At 42.8% G+C, this 22,472-nt stretch overlaps 1 protein-coding gene and 1 long non-coding RNA gene across 3 annotated transcripts in view; both read right to left on the bottom strand.

The window, feature by feature from the left end:
* The window catches only part of LOC117526415 (serine/arginine-rich splicing factor 7-like), a 65,019-nt gene extending 42,808 nt beyond the window's left edge, over positions 1 to 22,211 (bottom strand). For both annotated transcript variants that reach the window (XM_034188484.1, XM_034188485.1), the window contains exons 1-3: positions 22,065 to 22,211; positions 4,656 to 4,836; positions 2,866 to 3,042 (exon numbers count right to left, since the gene is read on the bottom strand). In XM_034188484.1, coding sequence (XP_034044375.1) covers positions 2,866 to 3,042; positions 4,656 to 4,836; positions 22,065 to 22,092 — 386 coding nt within the window. In that variant the 5' untranslated portion in view covers positions 22,093 to 22,211. The remainder of the gene's footprint in view (positions 1 to 2,865; positions 3,043 to 4,655; positions 4,837 to 22,064) is intronic.
* Positions 10,072 to 15,019, bottom strand: LOC117526416. Its single transcript, XR_004565281.1, has 3 exons — positions 12,638 to 15,019; positions 11,156 to 11,237; positions 10,072 to 10,313 (listed from the first exon to the last, which is right to left on the bottom strand). It is a non-coding gene; the product is annotated as an uncharacterized LOC117526416 (long non-coding RNA).
* Positions 22,212 to 22,472: the final 261 nt, after the last annotated feature.

The raw sequence follows: 22,472 nt of genomic DNA, 5'->3' as shown, positions 1-22,472 counted from the left end.
GCTCCTTCTTCACCACGATGGTCCAGAACAGCGTCTGTAAAACATCAGACACCGCCCCAATCCATCTATTGATCTCACTCCCCACTAGTGAACAAGACCCCAAGATACTTAAACTCCTCCACTTGGGGCAATGACTCTCCCCTAACCCAGAGGGGACAGTCCACCGTTTTCCAACAGAGGACCGTGGTCTCAGATTTGCAGGTGCCGATTCTCATCCCAGTCACTTCACACTTGACCTTAATCTTGCTCAGTGCACATCACCATCTGATGAAGCCAACAGAACCACATCCTCCACAAAAAGCAGAGATGCAATTCTGAGGGCAAGTTATGAGGCATTCAGAGACTTCTGCATCTCAGGGAAAATCTCATCCACTCCTGGTGACTTGCCACTCAAGAGATTTTTTTTAATGCATCGGTGACTTCCACCAGTGAAATGGAACTAGATACACTAAGGATTCCATCCTTGCTTCCTGTAAGGAGGGCATACCAGTGGGGTTGAGAAGACCCTCAAAGTGTTCTGTCCACCACCTGACAATATCCTTAGTCTGTGTTAGCAGCTCTAAGCCCTTGGTGAAACCAGCATGGGTGAAAAATTGCCTCCCTTTCCAGAGGTGTATGATGGTTTGCCAGAACGGCTATGAGGCTGACCAAAAGTCATTATCCAAGGCCTCTCCAAACTCCTACCACACACCTGTCTGTAGTCCTTCTGGTCTGCTGGGAGCCATCCGCTGATTCCAAGGACCTCTGTATTAACCAGGCATGACCCCTCCTTCAGCCTAATCGCATCCGCTACTGCAGGTGTCCACCAGCAGATTCTTGTGCTGCCACCACGACAAGCACCAACAACTGTCTGGCCACAACTCAAAGAAGCCACCTCAACAATGGAAGCGTTGAACATGGACCACTCCAATTTCATGTCCCCAACCTCCCGCAGTATGTAGAACGTCCTTCAGAGATGTTAAATCAAACCACCTGGACAGATTCTTCTACTGAATGTTCCCAGAAAACCCTCACAAAGCATTTAGGCCTTCTTAAACACTGCTGTGTCTTAACCCACCATCTGACACTACTCATCACCTAGTGATGATCAGATGACAGCTGCACCCCCGCTCCCCCCTCCTTTTTTGTTACCAGAGTGTCCAAGACACATGGTTACAGGTGTGATGACACACTTACAAAAATCTATGGTCGACCTTCAACCTAGGGTGCTCTGGTACCAACTGTACTTATGAACACCCTTGTGCCCAAACAAGGTGTTTGTTATAGACTGGACAATTTTCAATTAAATTTATTTTCATTTATATAGGGCCAAATCACAACACGTCCTGAATCAAACATTTGAGAAAGTACCACATTTAATAACACAAAGATTTTTTTAACCGGAGCAAAAAGACAAAATCAGCCAGGATGAGACAATTTACCCAGACTGACTTCAAATATGAGTAGATTAAGCATGTCTATCTATTTATTTATTTATTTATTTTGGTGGTTTCCTGCTGAGTTTTTTTAAATGAAGAAAAGTGCCAGTGACCGTCCTGAAAGCATTACATGTATTCAGAGCGGGTGTGCCCTCTAGTGTTCAAGAGATGAAACTTCAGCCTCTGACCCAGCAGTAAATAAATTGAATTATTTCATCAAAACATCAAATCTAGGCTTGCATCTTAGACGTACCTTCTGGAAAAATGTACCTGTAGTTTTGAGATCTGCACAATAAATGTTTTCAAAATTACATTATATCTGTTTTTGTTTTTTGTTGTTGTTTTTATTTATTTATTTTGATCAATTTACCTTTGCTAAGGGACCCATTCACAAAACACATGATTTTTACACTTACGTTTATATCACGATATATACAGTTACCGTGAAGGGATTTAATTTATACTGTGATGTGAATTTTAGGTCATATCGTACAACCCTAGCCCTAAGCTTCACTAAAAGACACAGAATTTACATAAAGTTGAGGCCGCGGCCTGCTCCGTTTCTTAATTAAATGAATTTAAAAGAGTAAAAAGCATAGTAACATACTATCCATGACCAGCATAGAAGTCTAACAAAACACCACTTGGATTCGGATCAGTGGGCCATTCCTCCCACTCACTCCCCTCAAAGTTTCTCCAGCGTTGTCAATGTGAGCACTGAAGTCCCCAGCAGGAATCTTCTCTAGGATCCCACTAAGAGTCTCCAAGAAGGCTGGATACTCTGAACTGCTGTTTGGCACATATGCACAAACAACAGTCAAAGTCGATGCGACAAAGCTGCATCAAAGCAGCCCCTCGTTCACCAGGTAAAACTCCAAAATACTCAACCTTGGACTTGTGAGTATCTCCACAACTACCCTGGACAACTCCAGAGAGAATCCAGGCCCTCTCTAGCAGTTTGGTTCTAGAGCCTGTGCTGTGTGTGGAGTTGAGCTCAACTATTTGTAGTTGGTATTGTTCAGCCTCCCACACAAGCTCCGGCTCCATCCCCATCAGAGAGGTGACGTTCCACGTTCCAAACGTCAGGTAACATAACCGAGTGTCACTTTGTATGGTCTTATGCTCTTGTCTGCTGCCCTTTATTAACTCCTTGTCGTTGGTGTGTCTACACAGAGGTGATGCTATGTTGTTTCTTCAGGCTGAGCCCAACCGAGCCCAATGGCTCAGACCTGACTACCAGGCACTCATCTGTGAGCTCTCACCCCACCAAATTCCAACTCCAAGAAGATGAGCCAATTTACCTAATTCGGGCAAGGTGACTCTTTCCACCTTTGTGTCAATCGTGAAGGGTCTTTGTTTGTTTGTTTCTCTCTGACTGAAACTCGGGTGCACTTTAACACATCCTTATTCCAACTGCATAAAAGGGGAGGAGCCACGGACGTGTCACCTGCTGCGACGGCGGCGGCTGTAGCGATGACAGTCATAGGCGTAGTGGCCCTTCTCTCCACACTCGTAACACTTGTCATTGGGATCAAAAGGTCGCCGGGTCGGTGGGCGATCATAGCGGGAACGTCTTGGCATCCTGTTCGAGAGTTCAACCCGAACCCGACATCCACAGATTACCCTACAAAAAGCAGAGTAGGACTAAATCACTGTCTGTTCTGCACTCAACACCTTACAATCCAATTCTTCTTATTTTCCATGCCAACATAAAACACAGGTCAATCTGTGCAGCCATCTGGTCATGTTGTCATAGAAAGACTGCGCAAAGGTCCTCAAAAAGAATGAAAGCTTATACTGAGGAGCTAAAACCTTAAACCAGGAAATGTCCAAAACTGTTCAGCATGTTGTTGTGAATTTTAAAGTAAATCTAATCAGAAAGTCATGAAGGAACCCAGAAGTGGTTTCACATCTTAAAGTTCAGAATCTGCTGTTTTTAGGTCTGAAGGTTACCAGAATCAGAATTATGACTGGGGATGGGAAATTTAAGCACTTCCAAACACGACCTTTGACCTGACATAGTGCACCACAAAGAATGGGTTTTTATCCAAATAACTAGAAACCATTTTGTCTACATCTTTTCACATTTCTATGGAGGCATAGTGGTGTTCGGGGGGGGCTGGATGTTTTTAAATCACCACTACCAGCTCCACTATCAAACACCGAGACAGATATGCCCTGTTGATTGGGGGGGGGGGGGGGGGGGTGCCTGGAAGACATCTCTTGGGAGGTGATGGTCGAGTGGTTAAGTGTTGGGCTTGAGACCAGAGGATCCACGGTTCAAATCCCAGCCTGACCGGAAAATCACTAAGGGCCCTTGGGCAAGGTCCTTAATACGAGAGCTGCTCCCGGTTTGCAGCACCTTCACATCAGGGTGAATGTGAGGCATTATTGTAAAACACTTTGAGCGTCTGATGCAGATGGAAAAGCACGATATAAATGCAGTCCATTCATCATTTACCCTTTGGACAAAACGAGGGGGCAGACAGGTCCTGACATTAAACAAGCTAGTGCTTGTTTTTAACATTAATTAAACTTAAATTAATTCAAAGAGTTCACTTGTGTAGAGTTAGAATATGAAAAATAACCAGGCAGGAAATATTACAACTCCAAACATTAAGAATAAAAAAAGTCTTAATATCTTGTCAAAAGTTAGAGGAAAAAAGCCGTATAATGAAGTTAAAGCATGACGAGGAAAAGGAGAAAACCTGCATATTTCTAACAGTTTATAGCTATTATGCTGCGTGTCAATGACAAAACATCAAACTAGTCGGTAGCCATGGGAAAAGCAACACCAGTTCACACTGCGGTTCCATTTCTCTGCACAGCGGATTCAGTACAGATCTGCACTAGGATTGCCCCAAGTTTTAGACCGGACACACCTCCTGGTACAACTCTAAACAACAAAACCTGTTCATAATCTTATGTGTCTGTTTTTAGAAACACATTATTTTGACCTTGCTCCTGTGTGTGACTTTCACAATAAACTGATTTTACTGCACAGCTTCCACAGCTTTTATTGTAAAAATGTACAAAACATTAAATGAACTGTGATTACCCAAACAACCATAAGAAAGAAAGAAAGTCAAGTTTAGTGTCTGGTGGTCGGTCGGTCATTGTTTTTGTTCCACATGCAGTGAGGTCATCCGTGAATGTGTTTGAAGCAGAAGGTTTATGACAAAAGATGTAAATGATGATTTAAACACAAGATGGAGAGTGAACGCACAAAATACTGACTTTCCATCCAAACCACGAACAGCATCATCAGCATCTCTGGGGTCTTCAAACTCCACGAAAGCAAAGCCTGGGGGGTTCCTGGCAATCCAGACTGTACTCAGGTGACCGTAGTACCCAAAAGCCCGCTCCAGTTCTGCCTTCCCAGCTCCCGTTCCAAGGTTCCCCACATACACCTTGGTCTCTGTAAAGACATGACATGACATGGTCATGTGACATGCACCAGGAACCTGCCTGAATCCTGCTTCAGTTCATATGAAACAATTCAAATCAAAATATCTCTGTGCAGGATCTAAACTGAGCATCAGTGCCACATTTTTCTCATTAACCAAAGGTAGGGGAGATTTTTGGACAAAATGTAACACTGGACTAAACTTTATGAACCTAATAATTACACAAAGTCCCAGAGGTAGATTCTTTGAATGTCACATTTAGAAGAACCAATTATTAATCATTCATTTTCTATACCCACTAACACCCAGCAGCCATTGGGTGAGAGGCGGGGTTCATGCCAGAACACCCCGAGGAAACCCGCGCCAACTCCACACAGAAAGGACCAGGCGGGAAGCCATCCCCCAACTTTCTGGCTGTGAGGTAATAGTGCTAACCACTAATCCACTGTGCCACCCCAGAACCAATTATTAGTGCATTAATAACCATTTAATTTTAAAGTGAACATGAAAACTGTATTGAACAGATTTGTCACTGGATTCCACAATGTCACACCAGAGCTACATACAGGAAGTGCATGAGGCAAACAGGAAACACTGAATAAGGTCAAACATGAGAGAGCGGTTAGCTTCAGGGGCTCACGTCTGCACGAAATCCAGACAAGTCGAACGGCAAGACAGTACAAACTCTGGTCCGTTTTAGCCATCCATCCATTTTCTATACCGGTTTACTCCAATTAAGGGTCACTTTGGGGGGGGGGGGGGGGGGGGGGGGGGGGTATTTCTTTCATTTTTTTTATGATTTTGACACAGGCTATTTTATTGACGAGTACTGCTCATGTTCTAATTTAATATAAACAATTATTTTACTGGAGACAGAGCTGCAAGCACACGGCTGTATGTGCTGTAAAACTGAGAATGAAAATGTCCCTGGAATGAACAAATGGGTCAATGAAATGAAAAACATGTCTGTAAAGATTTGCTTCTGGTTTTTAGCAGGTGGCGTGACAAGTGTAAACAGGTATGGACATGCACATGTGTTTAGGAGAGGACCAGTGTCACACATTTAAATTTTGGGCCACTTTGGACAAATTTAAGATTTACATCAAGATGCATGTTCATCCACCAGTTGGCACTACGGGTGTGATGAGCATTCAGGGTCTGGCTCTCATCACACATGAAAATTCAGTAAGGTATATCTTATATATTAGATTCCAATTCTAAGGTGGACCTATGCCAGTATACAAAGGTATATCTAAATAACTATATCTAGGTATATCTAGGTATATCTATTCCTTTTTAGAAAATATCTAAAAAGGAAGAGTAAAATAGGAGAGTAGAAAAGAGTAGAGTAGAGCCACTTAGGTGCCTGGTCTTGAGAACCAGGGATGGTAGGTTGTGAAGTTTGGAGCAAATCGGTCAGTGCATAAAGGACTTATGATAAGTTGATGGTTCATCCACCAAGAGGTGCCCAGAACATGACCAGATGTGGGTAGGTGCACATGGGCAAACTCATCACACAGTTTCAAGCAAATCAACCCATGCATGAAGGAGTTTTGACAAGCTGATGATTCATCCACTAGGGGGCGCTCAGAGCACAAAGAGAGGGGCCAGGTGTGTTCAGGGGTCAACCCTCATCACACATGTGAAGTTTCAAGTCAATCAGACAAAGCATGAAGGAGTTATCATGATTTGATGTTCCATGGAGAAGGGTCAAAATGGCAGCGCCACAGCAGCCACACACGTCGACATAGAAAAAAGCTTTTGATAAGTTCTGATCAGTATAGCCTCTGGGTGAGCTGAAAGAAACGTGAAGTGCATTGGACAAAATCCCTAGGAGGAGTTCATTCAAATACAACATGTGGAAATCATTTCAAAATGAGAACATTCAAAATGGCCAACTTCCTGTTTGGAGTAGACCCATGGTGCAAGAGACTTTTGTACGTCTGTGCAAGTCACACATGTACCAATTGTCATCTCCCTATTCCAAAAAAACCCTATGGGGAGGGGTTTTTGAATATTGCAAGGGGGCGCTATAGAGGCATTTTGGCCCGTCCATGGGTGACACCCCATCACATGTAAGAGGTTGTGTACCAATTTTCATGATGATATGACAAAATTAAAGCCATCAAAAGGAATGACGTAATTTCATGGTGAAGGATCGATACTCAGCACACCACCATACTGACGCCATTACTCGCAGCTTCTCGGCGATCAGCGCCTACGTTCACCAACTTGTTCTGCATGTTTTAGAAGTGGAATGAAGTTGACTGTTACCACTGGGGGGCGCTATGCCTTAGGTGGGAAGTTAATATATAGGGATGTTCAGGGCGGAGCCTTCTTCATGTCCAGCAAGTTTGAAGGATCTCCGATGAAGTGTGTGGGCGTGACAGCCGTTCGAAGTGAAACAGCATGCTCCGAAACGCTTGCCAAAGTTTGACGAATCCTAGCAGCCACACCTTTTGACCTCCAAAAATTCTTTTGATAACTTTTGATAAGCATGGGGTCATGAAGCCTCAGACTGTAACCACTTATCTCTTCGGTGCTGCGCGGCCTGTCTGAGTTCTCCAAGTCTGACTGCCCGTCATACCAGTGTCAGTGCAGAAAGCTACATGATAACTTCAAACCAGAAAACATTGGTCTCCACTTCTCAGCTGTACATTTATGAGTCTAGTAACTGTAAATAAATTATATATATAAACTCAGACATGTGTTATTAACACTCTGGAGTCTTGGCTATTTTGGGGCATTTTCGACTACTTTTGGTTTTACCTTCATAATTTACCTTAAAAAAGCTGTTTGCCTTGTTTGGTGTCATTTTTTTTCTTTCATTCTGACATACTGCATTAAAACAGTGACCCTACAATTACCCCAAAACCTAAAAGTTTTTTTTTTACTGTGAAAACCAGAAATGTGTTTAACAAACCATTTTTATAATTTAGAATGCAAATATAAATGTTAAATTTCAAAAATATATGTAAAAATGTAGCATAAACAAAGTTATACACAATTCACATTAAAATGCAGGAAATGCTTCAGGCATTTCTGTGGCTATTTACATGCAATAAGATGCCACACAAATTATATTTGTGCCACTCAGAAAAATAATTCCTGTCCAATACACATCAGAAGCTAAGAATTTGTAGATATTCCACCTCAATATCCATGTGTATTTTTCCCCAGTTCCTTGTTTTGGTAGCATTTTTATTGGAGTTGGTACAGACTGTCTTGTTAGTGGCCATATATTTTATATATATATATATATATATATATATATATACGAGGGTAGGCTGAAAAGTTCTAAGGCTCCCCATGAAGGAGTAACGCATTAACTGCATTATAGTGAGCCTTAGAACTTTTCAGCCTACCCTTGTATATATATATATATATATATATATATATATATATATATATATATATATATAAAAAGGTGTTTTGCACTTGGGGGGGGGGGGTCTCTACCTGAACTAGTATTCTCTGCGCCGAGAGCCTGCTCTGTGTTCCATGACTCAGCGCTGGAGCAGAGTTCTGCAGCGAGTCCTGGAGAAGCTAGAAAGAGAAGCACGCGGTTCGATCCACAGTGCAGCTCTGTGCGCACAGATCGGTGGATCCACCTGCTGTTGTTCAGCCAGACAGAACAATAAAGTCCACTTCATCGTCAAATTGATCACACTCTGGTGACGCATTCTGCACTTCGATCACCTTCAAGCAGTTCAAAAAAAGAGAGAGAGACTTGACGTGTTGTTACAGAAGCCTGATTATCTTGATGCACTAAATAAATAACTACACACACTAACCACACATGCTAAAACACACTCCAAGCACAGCAAATATCACACAACTTTCAAAACTGATTGCTGTCTGCTTTTCGCTCCACACAAAACCACACTTTTCTTCTCTCAGCAAGCAAATTAAGTGGATTATGGATCATTGTTTATTTGGTAATATATTTTACATTAGTGATAAAGAAAATGTTTTTTTTTTTTACTTGTTTGTTGTCGCAAACAGAGCGACATGGAAGAAAATCACGTTCACAAAATGCTCGCACACACCCCCACATAGGGTCTGTGGGTTGTCATCAATCCCATGTAGAGTAGGTGATTTTGTTTGGTTAGCTCTTGAGTTTTCCACCAATGGTAACACCCCTCCCTCCTGCTGCAGTTGATGGAGTCGTATTTCATTCCAGCCCTCTCGCTCCTCCAGCTGAATGAGGAAATCAGTTGTTTTGCTACGGGTGTCTGCAAAACGCGCAGCGAATATGTGAAAATAATCCCCCAAAAAACCCTCATAAATTATTTCTCATAATTCAAGTTATACTTGGTCTACTAACAAAATTTAAAAAGTGGTGTGGAGGTTGAATTCCACACGTTCAACATGCATTTAAACAGACAGAGTGGAGTGGATTGTGTGCTACATCGACTTAATTAGGTCATCAAGCTGGCCAGGAAGACATTGCCAGCTCACCTGGAAGACATTGCCAACTCTCGCTACCTCAGCAGAGCTGCCAGCATCTGCAAAGACACATCCCACCCCAGCAACCACCTGTTTGACCTACTACCCTCCGGCCGACGGTATAGGTCAATCAAAACTAGGACAAACAGACTCAGGGCCAGCTTTCTCCCCAGAACGATCACTGCTCTGAACAAAAACAAATCACTCTAATCCACACCTTCAAGTTTCTTGTGCAATATCTGTAAACCATGTGCAATATTCCTGTGCAATATAATTCCACAGTTGTATATAATTCTTGTTTTACATTACTTAGTCCACATTTCATTTTATTTTACCTTACCTTATATTAGTTGTACATATACTCTGAATAATTTACTGTTAAATTTCACTATCTTTTATTTGGCTAAAAATTACTCGCACCACAGAAAGCACCTTTTTGGAGCTGCACTCAAATCTCATTGTAATGCAAATTACAATGACAAAGGCGATTCTGATTCATGTGACTTTTATGTGGTGGCACGTCAATCAACTCCAGAGGGTTAAATGTTTACTAAATGTTAGTGTCACTCACAAATGTTAAAAAAAAAATTTTTAGATCTCAAATAAGTGACTCTTCTCATACTCAATATACGAGTACACATATACACACTCGTACACATATAACTAACTATATACAGTACAACAGAACTAGACCAATATACTAACTATATACGATACAGCTGTGTGATCCATGTGCAGAGTTGATGTGCAAAAGGATGGAGGTTTGATTCTGGGGTTGATTTCACACTAATATTTGAAAGAAGACAAAAAAAATTATGCTTTATTCAGCAGGAATATAGACTTTCATATCAAGTTATCCCTGGAAGTTGGTCATCACACAGCAGTTGGTCCACAGCTGGTTGGCTGTTCCAGACAAGATCAGAGGAAGAGTGCGTTCCCAGATGCGATACTCCTTCAGTCTGCAAATGGCTCCCTTCCACAAGGATTCAAAGTCAGGTGATTGCTCTGGTTTTCAGAGAATCTTCTTTGCTGAGCTGTGCTGTGGTTAGGAGTGAAATAAAATAATTTATATTATTTCAGTAAAAATTATCTGCACATTTTTAAAATGTGCAGATAAACATTTTAACATAAACATTTTATTTATTCTCCAAAAAAGAGCATTAAGAACAATTCACAATGCAGGTTATCGAGACCACACCAACCCATAAAATATTAAAACTCCACGATTGCGTTTAAGACTATTCAATTAATGTATAAAGTGAAAAATAAGCAACTATCCTTTAGAATTCAAGAATTTTTCACAGAGAGAGAGGGAAAATATAATCTAAGGGACTTGTATTATTTTAAAATTGCAGGGCCCCGGATGACCAGGAAAGGTTTCTGTGTCTCCATTTGTAGCCCTAAAATAAGGATTAAACTGATGGAGGAACTCAAGCGACATATTATTCAGTTTAAATATCAATATAAAGAAATGATGTTCTCTAGATATGTGACTGATGAAGAACAATGAGTTTGTGCTCTATGAGTTGCTGAATTGTGAATGTAGTTTATTCGGTAACATTGGGATTGTGTCCTATGAGTGCAGTGATTGAGCGGTTGAAATAGGGAGTGGGAATAAATGGTTTCTTTGCAGTCCCCCCCCCCCCCCACTTCAGACTGGATTTAACTGGATGGATGTATAATTTTTTATATACATATGTACAATTTTTATTTCTTTGGTTAATGGGGTAGGTATCTACAAGCTATTTTCTCTTTTTCTTTCTTTGTATGTTTTGTTAATTGCTTGGATCTGTGTGCCAAAATAAATTCAGTTCAATTCAAAAACCTTAATACTAACAGTCACAATGTTCATTTGCATTGTTGACTTTGTGTCCTGCCCACCTGTCATCTTGAAGGGTGGTTTAATCTTCATAACCAGCTCCTTTACTTCAGCCCCAGCTGCTGTCGGCAGCATCCACTGCACCTGTATGAGAGAAAATAATCAAAATGAGAAAGCTTTCTACAGCTCAATATTTATCTTTACTGCTAGTGTTAGAATATTGTTTTTAATTGAGCAGAATTATTTTACTATTAATTATTAATATATGGCATTTCAGTAACTGTACCTGTATTCCATGCTGGCTGGATGTTGTGATTTTTATTTTATTTATTTAAGTGTCTGTGTGTGTGTGTGTATATATATATATATATATATATATATATATATATATATATATATATATATATATATATATATATATATATACACACACATACATATATATACACACACGAGGTCTGTCAATAAAGTAACGGTCCTTTTTATTTTTTTTTCAAAAACTATATGGATTTCATTCATATGTTTTTACGTCAGACATGCTTGAACCCTCATGTGCATGCGTGAGTTTTTCCACGCCTGTCGGTGACGTCATTCGCCTGTGAGCACTCCTTGTGGGAGGAGTCGTCCAGCCCCTTGTCGGAATTCTTTTGTCTGAGAAGTTGCTGAGAGACTGGCGCTTTGTTTGATCACAATTTTTTCAAAACCTGTGAGGCACATCGAAGTGGACACGGTTCGAAAAATTCAGCTGGTTTTCGGTGAAAATTTTAACGGCTGATGAGAGATTTTGAGGTGATACTGTCGCTTTAAGGACTTCCCACGGAGCGGGACATCGCGCAGCGCTCCCAGGCGCCGTCGTCAGCCTGTTTCAAGCTGAAAACCTCCACATTTCAGACTCTTTTGATCCAGGACGTCGTGAGAGAACAGAGAGGTTTCAGAAGAAGTTGGTTTCAGCATTTTATCCGGATATTCCACTGTTAAAGGAGATTTTTTTTAATGAAAGACGTGCACACGGATTGCAGCGTCGGCTCGCAGCCGCCGCAACGCGCCGCCACAGGAAAAACACCTCTGTTGGAAGCCTTAAGGACAAGTTGGAACATGCCCAACTGTTAAACAATTTCTCAGATACTCACTCCACTGAAAGCCATCAAAAGCCGCCTGGATTTTACAAATGGTTATCAACACGGAGGTGTTTTTCCTGTGGCGGAGCGTCGCAGCTGCAATCCGTCCGCACGGATTGCAGCTGCACGGATTCTGCCTTCTTGGCCAGGTCACTCTTGGAAAAAAAGATTTTTAATCTCAATGAGGCTTTTACCTGGTTAAATAAAGGATATATATATAAAATTTGTTGATGGATTAAATACAAACAAAATGGGTAATACACAAAATCCTGAAACATCTTTACACATAAAAAAATAAAAGAACAGAAGGGGCTTATTGTAAATTAATTATATACAAGAAAAAAATAAAATAATTTTACGATGGAAGAAGCTAATCTTGAGGCATTATTGGGATCAATCAAAGATGGACAGATAAAGAAAACATACCTGGCTGAGGAGCCGAAAGGTGTTCCGTGTTGTGTTGTCGCAGCTGGATCGGCTGTAGTCACCACTTCGTCCTCACACAGCGGCTTCTCCACAGTCAGAGCAGAGCGATCGTCACGTTCTAAGCTCTCACCTATTTCTTTAGGACACTTCTGTCACTCAGGAATGAGTGAAAGCTGAGGTACAGCTGGTCTCGCGAGGGATGTCACTGAATACATCACTGCCCGTCAAGTGCGTGCCATGGTCAAGTGTGTGCCATGCACAAATCTTCTAACTGTCCACCTGCAGGTGCCTTGTTGCCGTTGCCTGTCCCGGCTCGCCCATGGACCCACATCACGTTGGACTTTGTGAGCGGTTTTCCATCCTCAAAAGGGTACACTGTAGTTATGACTGTTGTAGATTGTCTCTCCAGAATGGTCCATTTCATACCATTGAGAAAATTACCATCCGCTAAAGAGACCGCTGAAGTTATGTTAAACCAGGTTTTCAAATTACACGGGTTGCCGCAAGACACTGTTTCTGATCGGGGTCGACAATTTGCATCTCATTTCTGGAGGGAGTTCTGCCGTCTCCTCGGGGTAACATGTAGTCTCACTTCGGGCTACCATCCACAGGCCAATGGGCAGACGGAACGGCTTAACCAGGAACTGGAAAAGGGGCTCCAGATTCTCGCATCCTGCCATCCCGCATCATGGTCAGAACAGCTTCCTTGGGTCAAACTTGCTCATAACAGTTTACCCTCAGTTTCCACCGGTTATGTTGGTCATGTTTTTGGTCACCAACCCATGCTGTTTCCCCCTATTAATCTCGATTCCACAGTTCCTTCTGCACTCAGTTTAATTCTTCGTTGCCAACAAACCTGGGAATTGCCCGTTTGCTGGAACTGCAGAGCAGCACGGCACGCTCTCGCACACTGGGGCCAGCAGGACCTTGCCTTTTAGTGGTTGCAAATAAAGTTAATTTGAGTATCTAAACCATCGTAGAGGTGAATAGCCCCACCCAGTGTATAGGAATGTGTTCACTAGCTCTACATCAATCCATTATCTGGAATAAATTTGCAGTGACTTGATGTGCAGGGTAACCAATCAGGTGTTAGAAATCCGCCCACTGACTTTGATGGCCAACTTTGACAGATAAAATAAATTCATGATGCACTGCAACACAAGGACCATGAAGTAATTAATTAAATGGTGAAATAATTACATGTTTTTGACCATGAAATAATAAAATAGTGAAATTATTATTTATATATTTAATTCCAATTTTAATGAATTAATGACACATTTAAGTAATTATTTAATGACGAATTTATTTATTAAATTTTGGCACTTTTATTCCTCCATATGTTCTTGCACAAAGGTGAGTTTTGTTAATTCAGAATAAGCTATTTAATTTCTCAAAGTGATCAAACACAAAGTGACAGTGTGGTCTTTGCTGTCTGTACACATCTGGCTGATCAAACTGTCACCTGACAGCACATGTTGTGTTCTTTTATAACATAAAAAAAACTTAAGAATTTAAAGGATGGAAATCCCTATAAACTCACCAGCTTTTAATTATAGTGGATATGTGACAGAGGCCAGCAGGAATCGCTGTGCAATAGTAGTCAGTAAACCTCACATTCCATTTAAAGGATTCTCTGGCCACAAGGCCAGAGCCCTGGATTTTTGGCCAACTGGACAGACATGGGAGGCGGACCCCATTTAAATCGACTCCTTTTATCTTTCTGGTCCTGGCTAAAAAAATCCTCACAGTCTTTAATGTGGCGCTTTTTCAAATGTTTAAGTTTGCTGTATTGTAGCTTCCACCTCTTGGTACAACAGCTCTGCAAACATTGCACATTGCTGCCTTGCTTTGCGGTGTTCCACACAGCGGACATGTGATGAAAAGTTCGCCAGCTCCAGTGCTGCTTATATTAAGGCTCGCCTACTCGCTAGATGCAGGCTGTGGGGAGGATTTCCTGAACAGAGGCGTGTCTCATTGCTTCATGTCTCATTAGGGCACACCTCCATTCGGGAGGTCTCTTCTGTGGTTTGCAGCCAGAGGCAACCAGCAGGAAATTCCTTCTGGAGACGTTTCAGCAGGGAAAAAAAAACAAAAAAAAACAGACATGGCTCCTGGATCGGAAAACTCCGCAGGTTGTATTGGAAATTTTTAGAGCCCGACCAATATTATCGGCTGATATAAGCCCTTTTCAAAGTACTCCCTATCGGCCAAAATTTTTGCCGACAGAACGCTGATAATTTCTCATGAACAGAACAATTACTGAAATAACGTTTGTGTCGGCAATGTAAAATGTCCTTGAACCATTTGCCCAGTAGATGGAGCTCTGACTCCATTCAACTGAGAGCTGCTTACACCCCTGCTTAAATGTGTTCATCACCGGCCCCCATAGTTCGCCGTCACACTGCACTGATAGGCTGACAAAAGCATACAAGTAAGTTTATAAGGATGTTGTTTGTACTAACTTTGCGATTACATTCACCCCACATTTCTCCCATTTCAGTTCAACTCAGTTTGATTAACTCAGTTTATGTAGTAATGTGTCAAATGTACTTCATTGTGTCGGTCACGCTTTTTATTAAGTCCACGTTGTGTAGACCTTATTTTTAGCTTGAAAAACTTTCGTTTACTGCTAAGAGGTTGAAACATTCAGATTCACTGGTCGTCCGGAAGGGTTCTGGGAATTACTGCCGTTCGCCATTAACCGTCTGGGGCCAACGCCATCGTATACGATGGCTGGGACCAAGCTTTACTAAATTTTAAATAACTTTTTAATGATATGAGATAGAAATGTACTTTTTTTTGCTGAAAAGTTAACTCCGCGGACTTTCGATCCAACGTCGGCCATCTTGGTACTCCTCATAGAAGATGTGTGATGACGTGCGCAATGTGAGTGTCCAATTGGAATTGGTTCTCCGTCACATGGTTTTCCAAAATCCAATCGTAGGGCAGATTTACCTCACGTGATATGGCAAAGATCGTTTTCAGGAGTGGTTGGCCCGTATGAATAGCCCCCTAACTGCTCCAATTGGATCTTTGCTTTTTTTGAACTTGAAAATTCTTCTCTGTTATAAAGTTAATCAATATGAAGACAAAGCTTCAGCTTTTAGCTCATACCTTTTTTGTTAAGGGTCCAAAAAAGAACATTTTATTCATTTAAAAAAAAAAAAAAACAATAATATCAGCTGATTTATTGGCAAGTCAGACGATTTATCGATTATCTGCATTTTTTTCATCCAAATATCGTAATCGGCATCGGCCTCAAAAAATCTGTATCGGTCGGGCTCCAGAAATTTTTCAATCCATGAATTACATTGGTATTGGAACCTGATACCAATACTGGATCGGCCCCATCCCTAGTAGAACGTGAGCCAGAGGGGTTGGTCGTTACCGAAAAAGTGGCAAAGGCTACCATACCTTTTCTGAAAGCCTGGAATCTCAGCTTTTCAATGATACATGATGGCCATCTGACAAGAGTAGCTGTTAGAAGTTATGGCACATAACATAATCTAAGGTTGAGAAAAATTTTGCAGACGAACCAATGCAAAATAGTGAAGTAGCTTAAAATCTAAAAATGGTATAACAAGTGAGACATGGATTCCTATGTTTTTGGGTATGACAAACCCAATTATGACATTAGCATTGCTGTAGAAGGTCAAGGTCATGACCTTTTGACAAGGTCAAAGACATTTTTCCACAAATTTTGTATTATCTCTCAATTTTCCCATCCTTTATTTTATGAACAACAAATGAGAAATGGATTCCTAAGTTTCTGTTTCTTGAATATCCAATTACAAAAATAGCTTTGCAGTGAAAGGTCAAGGTCACAAACTCTTCCTCAGGCTGGCAACATTTTTAAGGTTTACTGCAACATGTTATTTTGTACATTTTACATTTGTTTTCCCACTCAGGTTTCTAAGATAAGATAAGAAAAGCCTTTATTCATCCCTCAATGGGGAAATTTCAGTGTCACATCGCAGCATAGAACAGCAGGAGTAGACAGAAGGGCATGAAATAAAACGAACAAGCATCTCTTAAAAACAAGAACTAAAAAAGCACTGAGTGCCGGGTAAAGCTAAGGCTACCATTGTTCAGTTCAATGCTGCACTGCCGGGATGCTATACACTGTCGGGATGTGAGAGTGATCAGATAAAATGTATTCAGCGTGAAATGTACGATAAGTTGATATTTACAATATGAAGTTAAAATATAAGTACTATATATATGTAATATGTAGTGTAATATATGTAAAGTGACTTGAGTTTGCACCATAAGTTAAATTATTGCACCTAATAAATCAATCAATTTTTTATATAGCGCCAAATCACAACAAACAGTTGCCCCAAGGCGCTTTATATTGTAAGGCAAGGCCATACAATAATTATGTAAAACCCCAACGGTCAAAACGACCCCCTGTGAGCAAGCACTTGGCTACAGTGGGAAGGAAAAACTCCCTTTTAACAGGAAGAAACCTCCAGCAGAACCAGGCTCAGGGAGGGGCAGTCTTCTGCTGGGACTGGTTGGGGCTGAGGGAGAGAACCAGGAAAAAGACATGCTGTGGAGGGGAGCAGAGATCGATCACTAATGATTAAATGCAGAGTGGTGCATACAGAGCAAAAAGAGAAAGAAACAGTGCATCATGGGAACCCCCCAGCAGTCTACGTCTATAGCAGCATAACTAAGGGATGGTTCAGGGTCACCTGATCCAGCCCTAACTATAAGCTTTAGCAAAAAGGAAAGTTTTAAGCCTAATCTTAAAAGTAGAGAGGGTGTCTGTCTCCCTGATCTGAATTGGGAGCTGGTTCCACAGGAGAGGAGCCTGAAAGCTGAAGACTCTGCCTCCCATTCTACTCTTACAAACACTAGGAACTACAAGTAAGCCTACAGTCTGAGAGCGAAGCACTCTATTGGGGTGATATGGTACTATGAGGTCCCTAAGATAAGATGGGACCTGATTATTCAAAACCTTATAAGTAAGCAGTCTGAGAGCGAAGCGCTCTATTTTACCTAATAAATACATCAGGTAATGACATGATTATTGTCCTGGTTGCTATGGTTACCACAGTATGACCACTGATCATTGTACAGTCTGACAGCAGCCGGGAGAAACGATCTGCGGAATCTCTCCCTCACACAGCGAGGGTGGATGAGTCTGTCACTGAAACTGCTCTCCAGAGCAGACAGAACGTCCTGCAAGGGGTGACACTCGTGGTCCAGCACAGATGTAAGTTTAGCCAGGACCCTCCTGTCCCCCACCTCCTGCAGAGTCCAGGGGACAGCCCAGGACAGAGCAGGATTTCCTGATGATCTTATCCAGTCTTTTCCTGTCCCTCTCTGTGATGGTGCTGCTCCAGCAGATCACACCGTACAGGATAGCTGATGCCACCACAGAGTCATAGAAGGTCCTCAGGAGTGGCCCCCTCAGTCCAAAAGACCTTAGCCTCCTCAGGAGGTAGAGGCGGCTCTGACCCTTCCTGTAAAGTGCGCCCATGTTGGGAGTCCAGTCCAGTTTGTTGTTCAGATGAACACCCAGGTACTTATATGAGTCCACTCTCTCAATGTCCCTTCCCTGGATGTTCACTTGGGGCAGTGTAGTGGGGCGGCGTCTGAAGTCCACCACCATCTCCTTGGTCTTCCCCGCGTTGATGAGGAGGTGGTTCCTCTGACACCAGTCCACAAAGTCCTGCGTTAGTCCTCTGTACTCCGCGTCATTGTCATCCATAATAAGTCCAATGAGGGTGGAGTCATCGGAGAACTTCTGCAGGACACAGCTGTCCATGTTGAGTCTGAAGTCTGCAGTGTAAAGAGTGAAGAGGAAGGGCGCGAGGACCGTCCGCTGGGGGGCCCCCACACTGCAGGTCAGGAGGTCAGACATGCAGTTCTTGGTCCTTACAAACTGGGGCCAGTTTGTGAGGTAGTCCAGGACCCACTCAGCCAGATCCTCGTCCACTCCCGCAATCACCAGCTTGTCCCTCAGGAGCCGCGGCTGGATGGTGTTGAAAGCGCTGAAGAAGTCAAAGAAAAGAATCCTCACACCGCTGCTGGGCCTCTCCAGGTGGGACAGTGAGCGGTGCAGCAGGGAGATGATGGCGTCCTCCACTCCAATGCCAGGCCGGTAAGCAAACTGCTGTGGATCCATAGCAGAGCTCACCGTGGAGCGGAGGTGACACAGGACGAGACGCTCTAGGGTCTTCATCAGGTGGGATGTGAGTGCCACTGGCCTGAAGCTGTTGAGGTCCTTGGCGTGCGGTGTTTTGGGCACTGGGACCACACGACGTTTTCCAGAGGTGTGGCACCGTCCTCAGCTTCAGGCTCAGGTTGAAGACCCGCTCCATGACCCCACGCAGGATTTGAGGAGCCTCGGGCTAATCTTGTCTGGACCTGCTGCCTTTTTGCTCTTTATCCTCTTCAGCTGACTCCTGACCTGATCTGCCGTGAAGAGTGGAGAGCAGGTGGGGGGGAAGGTAGGGGTGGAGGAGATCTGGTTGGTGCCAGGATGTGTATTGGGAATGAAGCAGTCTGTGGTGGCGGTGTGAGCAGAGGTGTAAGGAGGGGAGGGGGGATGCTGGGCAGAGGCACCGAAGATAGAGCAGGGGGAGGAGGAGGAGGGGTTGTGTCGAACCTCAGGAAGTACTTGTTGAGGTCGTTTGCCCATTGATGGTCACCTTCTGCCTGTTTGGGAGGGGGTTTGAACCCAGAGATGGTTTTCAAGCTGCTCCACACCCCCCGGATGTTCTGGTGTTGGAGCTGCTTCTCCAACTTCCTCTTGTAGGCGGTCTGAGCTTTGCGAATTTCCCTCCTCAGTTCTCTCTGTATATTCTTCAGGGCCTCTCGGTTCCCTGATTTAAAGGCTCTCTTCTTCACCTTCAGCAGAGTCTTTATGTCAGGGTTAATCCATGGTTTGTTGTTCGAAAAACACTGCACTGTCTTGGTAGGTACAGTGTTTTCAAAGCAAAAGTTGATGTAGTCCGCGATGCATTCTGTCATGGCGCTTATGTCCTTCTTGTGAGGGTCACAGAGTTCGGACCACACAGTTGTGCTGCTACAGGCTGGCTATTCAGGCAAGACTGTCTTTCATCAAGCTTGAAGTTAAGATTTCTGGTAGTCTTGCTTCGAGTTCAGTCAAAGTTGAAGGTTTAATACATCGCCGCAATGATAGGCAAGGTTGTTGCTCCACTACACGCGGCAGCATAATTGTAAACCTAATAAGCGAGTGGTCAGAGACCACTGATGCAAGAGGCAGGATGTCGATATTTGTGACAGCAAGGCCACGTGCAAGAACCAAATCCAGAGTATTACCACTGATATACACTGAACCATGAATGAACTGCCGAAATCCTAGTGCATCCATGATTTCCATAAATGATTTACCAAGGGGATCAGAGGGCTTATTTATGTGAATGTTAAAGTCACCAATAATCAAAATGTTGTCTACACTAGTTGAAAGACCAGAGATGAACACGCCAAATTCATCTAAAAAATCAGAATATGGGCCAGCAGGCCTATAGACAGTGACAATATAACATAGCTGATTTCCAGTTTTATGGCCCTGACAGTACGTAGCATCATGGGCATAACGGAGAGTCAGATGCTCAAATGAATTATATTTATGACCCCCAAAGTTAATAAAGCAAACCTGGATGTATAAATAAAAGCAACACCTCCGCCTTTACTTAACATCACGTGAAACGTGACTAAAAGTGTACGCCGGTGGGCAGGCCTCATTCAGAGGAAGGACAGCTGTGGATTTAAGCCAGGTTTCACATGTTCACAGGTTTCAAATGCTAATGTCATAATTGGGTTTGCCGTACCCCAAAACATCGGAATCCATGTCTCACTTGTTGTTATACCATTTTTAGATTTTCAACTATCTCATGATCCTGCTTTGGTTCGTCGACAAAAGGTTTTTCAACCTTAGATTACGTTTTGTGCCATAACTTCTAACAGCTATTCTTGTCAGATGGCCATCATATATGATTGAAAAGCTGAGATTCCAGGCTTTCAGAAAAGGTATGGTAACCTTTGCCACTTTTTCGGTAACGCTTTCCGTATTTTGAGGTCCTGGTTCACGGTCTACAGTTCAGACTTCCAGAAAGCAAAAGCACACAGTGATAAATTAAACACCGGCACAATGTTGTTCTTCTCTGGTGGACATGCAATGATTTAAATGCAAAGACAGAGGGACAGACTGGCAGAGGGTTAGAGGGACAGACTGGCAGAGGATTAGAGGGACAGAATGACAGAGGGTTAGAGGGACAGACTGACAGAGGATTAGAGGGACAGAATGACAGAAGGTTAGAGGGACAGAATGACAGAGGGTTAGAGGGACAGACTGACAGAGGGTTAGAGGGACAGAATGACAGAGGATTAGAGGGACAGACTGACAGAGGGTTAGAGGGACAGACTGACAGAGGGTTAGAGGGACAGACTTACAGAGGATTAGAGGGACAGACTGACAGAGGGTTAGAGGGACAGACTGACAGAGGGTTAGAGGGACAGACTTACAGAGGATTAGAGGGACAGACTGACAGAGGGTTAGAGGGACAGACTGACAGAGGGTTTAGAGGGACAGACTGACAGAGGGTTAGAGGGACAGATTGACAGAGGGTTAGAGGGACAGACTGACAGAGGGTTTAGAGGGACAGACTGACAGAGGGTTTAGAGGGACAGACTGACAGAGGATTAGAGGGACAGACTGACAGAGGGTTAGAGGGACAGACTGACAGAGGGTTTAGAGGGACAGACTGACAGAGGGTTTAGAGGGACAGACTGACAGAGGGTTTAGAGGGACAGACTGACAGAGGGTTAGAGGGACAGACTGACAGAGGGTTTAGAGGGACAGACTGACAGAGGGTTTAGAGGGACAGACTGACAGAGGATTAGAGGGACAGACTGACAGAGGGTTAGAGGGACAGACTGACAGAGGGTTTAGAGGGACAGACTGACAGAGGGTTTAGAGGGACAGACTGACAGATAGCTCCACGAGTTGACGTCTGCATCAAAGCACGACTTAACCATCACAAAGTGAACTGATACATCTCATTTCGCTCCAGTATTTTTGGTTTTTGAAGTATCAAATTAAACCAAATCATTTATGAAAAGTTTATAGAAAACATCTGTGACAAAGTAAAAACGTCTTTGTGAAACTTTGCCGTAAATGCAGAAGAACACAACTGTGGTTTATAAAACTACAGACTTGGAAAATACACCAACTACCTCTCCAGCCGGATACAAAATTAAACACAATACTTTATTACGGTGGAAAAATCTAGAATCTCGTGTGTCGCAGCCGCAAAAAGTGAAAAGACGGAGAAGACTATTTACTGGATCATTTAAGATTTGAACAAATGATACCGCAGAACCTAAGCTAGCGCCGTTAGCATCAGTGATGCTGAAGTCACATAGTAAACACTAAAAAAGTATTTACCTCCTCCATAACGACCGTATCTGGCCATGACACTGAACCCAGAACCCAGAACCCAGAACCCAGAACCCAGAACCCAGAACCAGAACCGAGACACGGCTGCAACACAACCGCTGTTGCTAGCTGCTTCCTCTTCCGAACTATTGGTGTTACACGTTTCCAGCGCATTATCGCCACCACCTGGAGCGGAGGATGAAACGACAGCGCAACAAAAAATAAAAATGAAAGTCAGTAGTACACTGACGAGTCTTGTCGAAAGGTCTTTTTGGTCTATTGTTGCTCTTTTACTTTCAGTTTTCACAATGCAGTTTTCATAATGCAGTTTTACATACAATAATTTACCAGCAGAGTCTGTTAACAGACTGAACAATTTCAAATCTACTGTTAAACATCATCTTTTAAGTGAATTGT

The sequence above is a fragment of the Thalassophryne amazonica genome, chromosome 15, assembly GCF_902500255.1.
Source record: "Thalassophryne amazonica chromosome 15, fThaAma1.1, whole genome shotgun sequence".
NCBI classification, from domain to species: domain Eukaryota; kingdom Metazoa; phylum Chordata; class Actinopteri; order Batrachoidiformes; family Batrachoididae; genus Thalassophryne; species Thalassophryne amazonica.
This window is presented reverse-complemented; position numbering and strand designations above follow the sequence as displayed.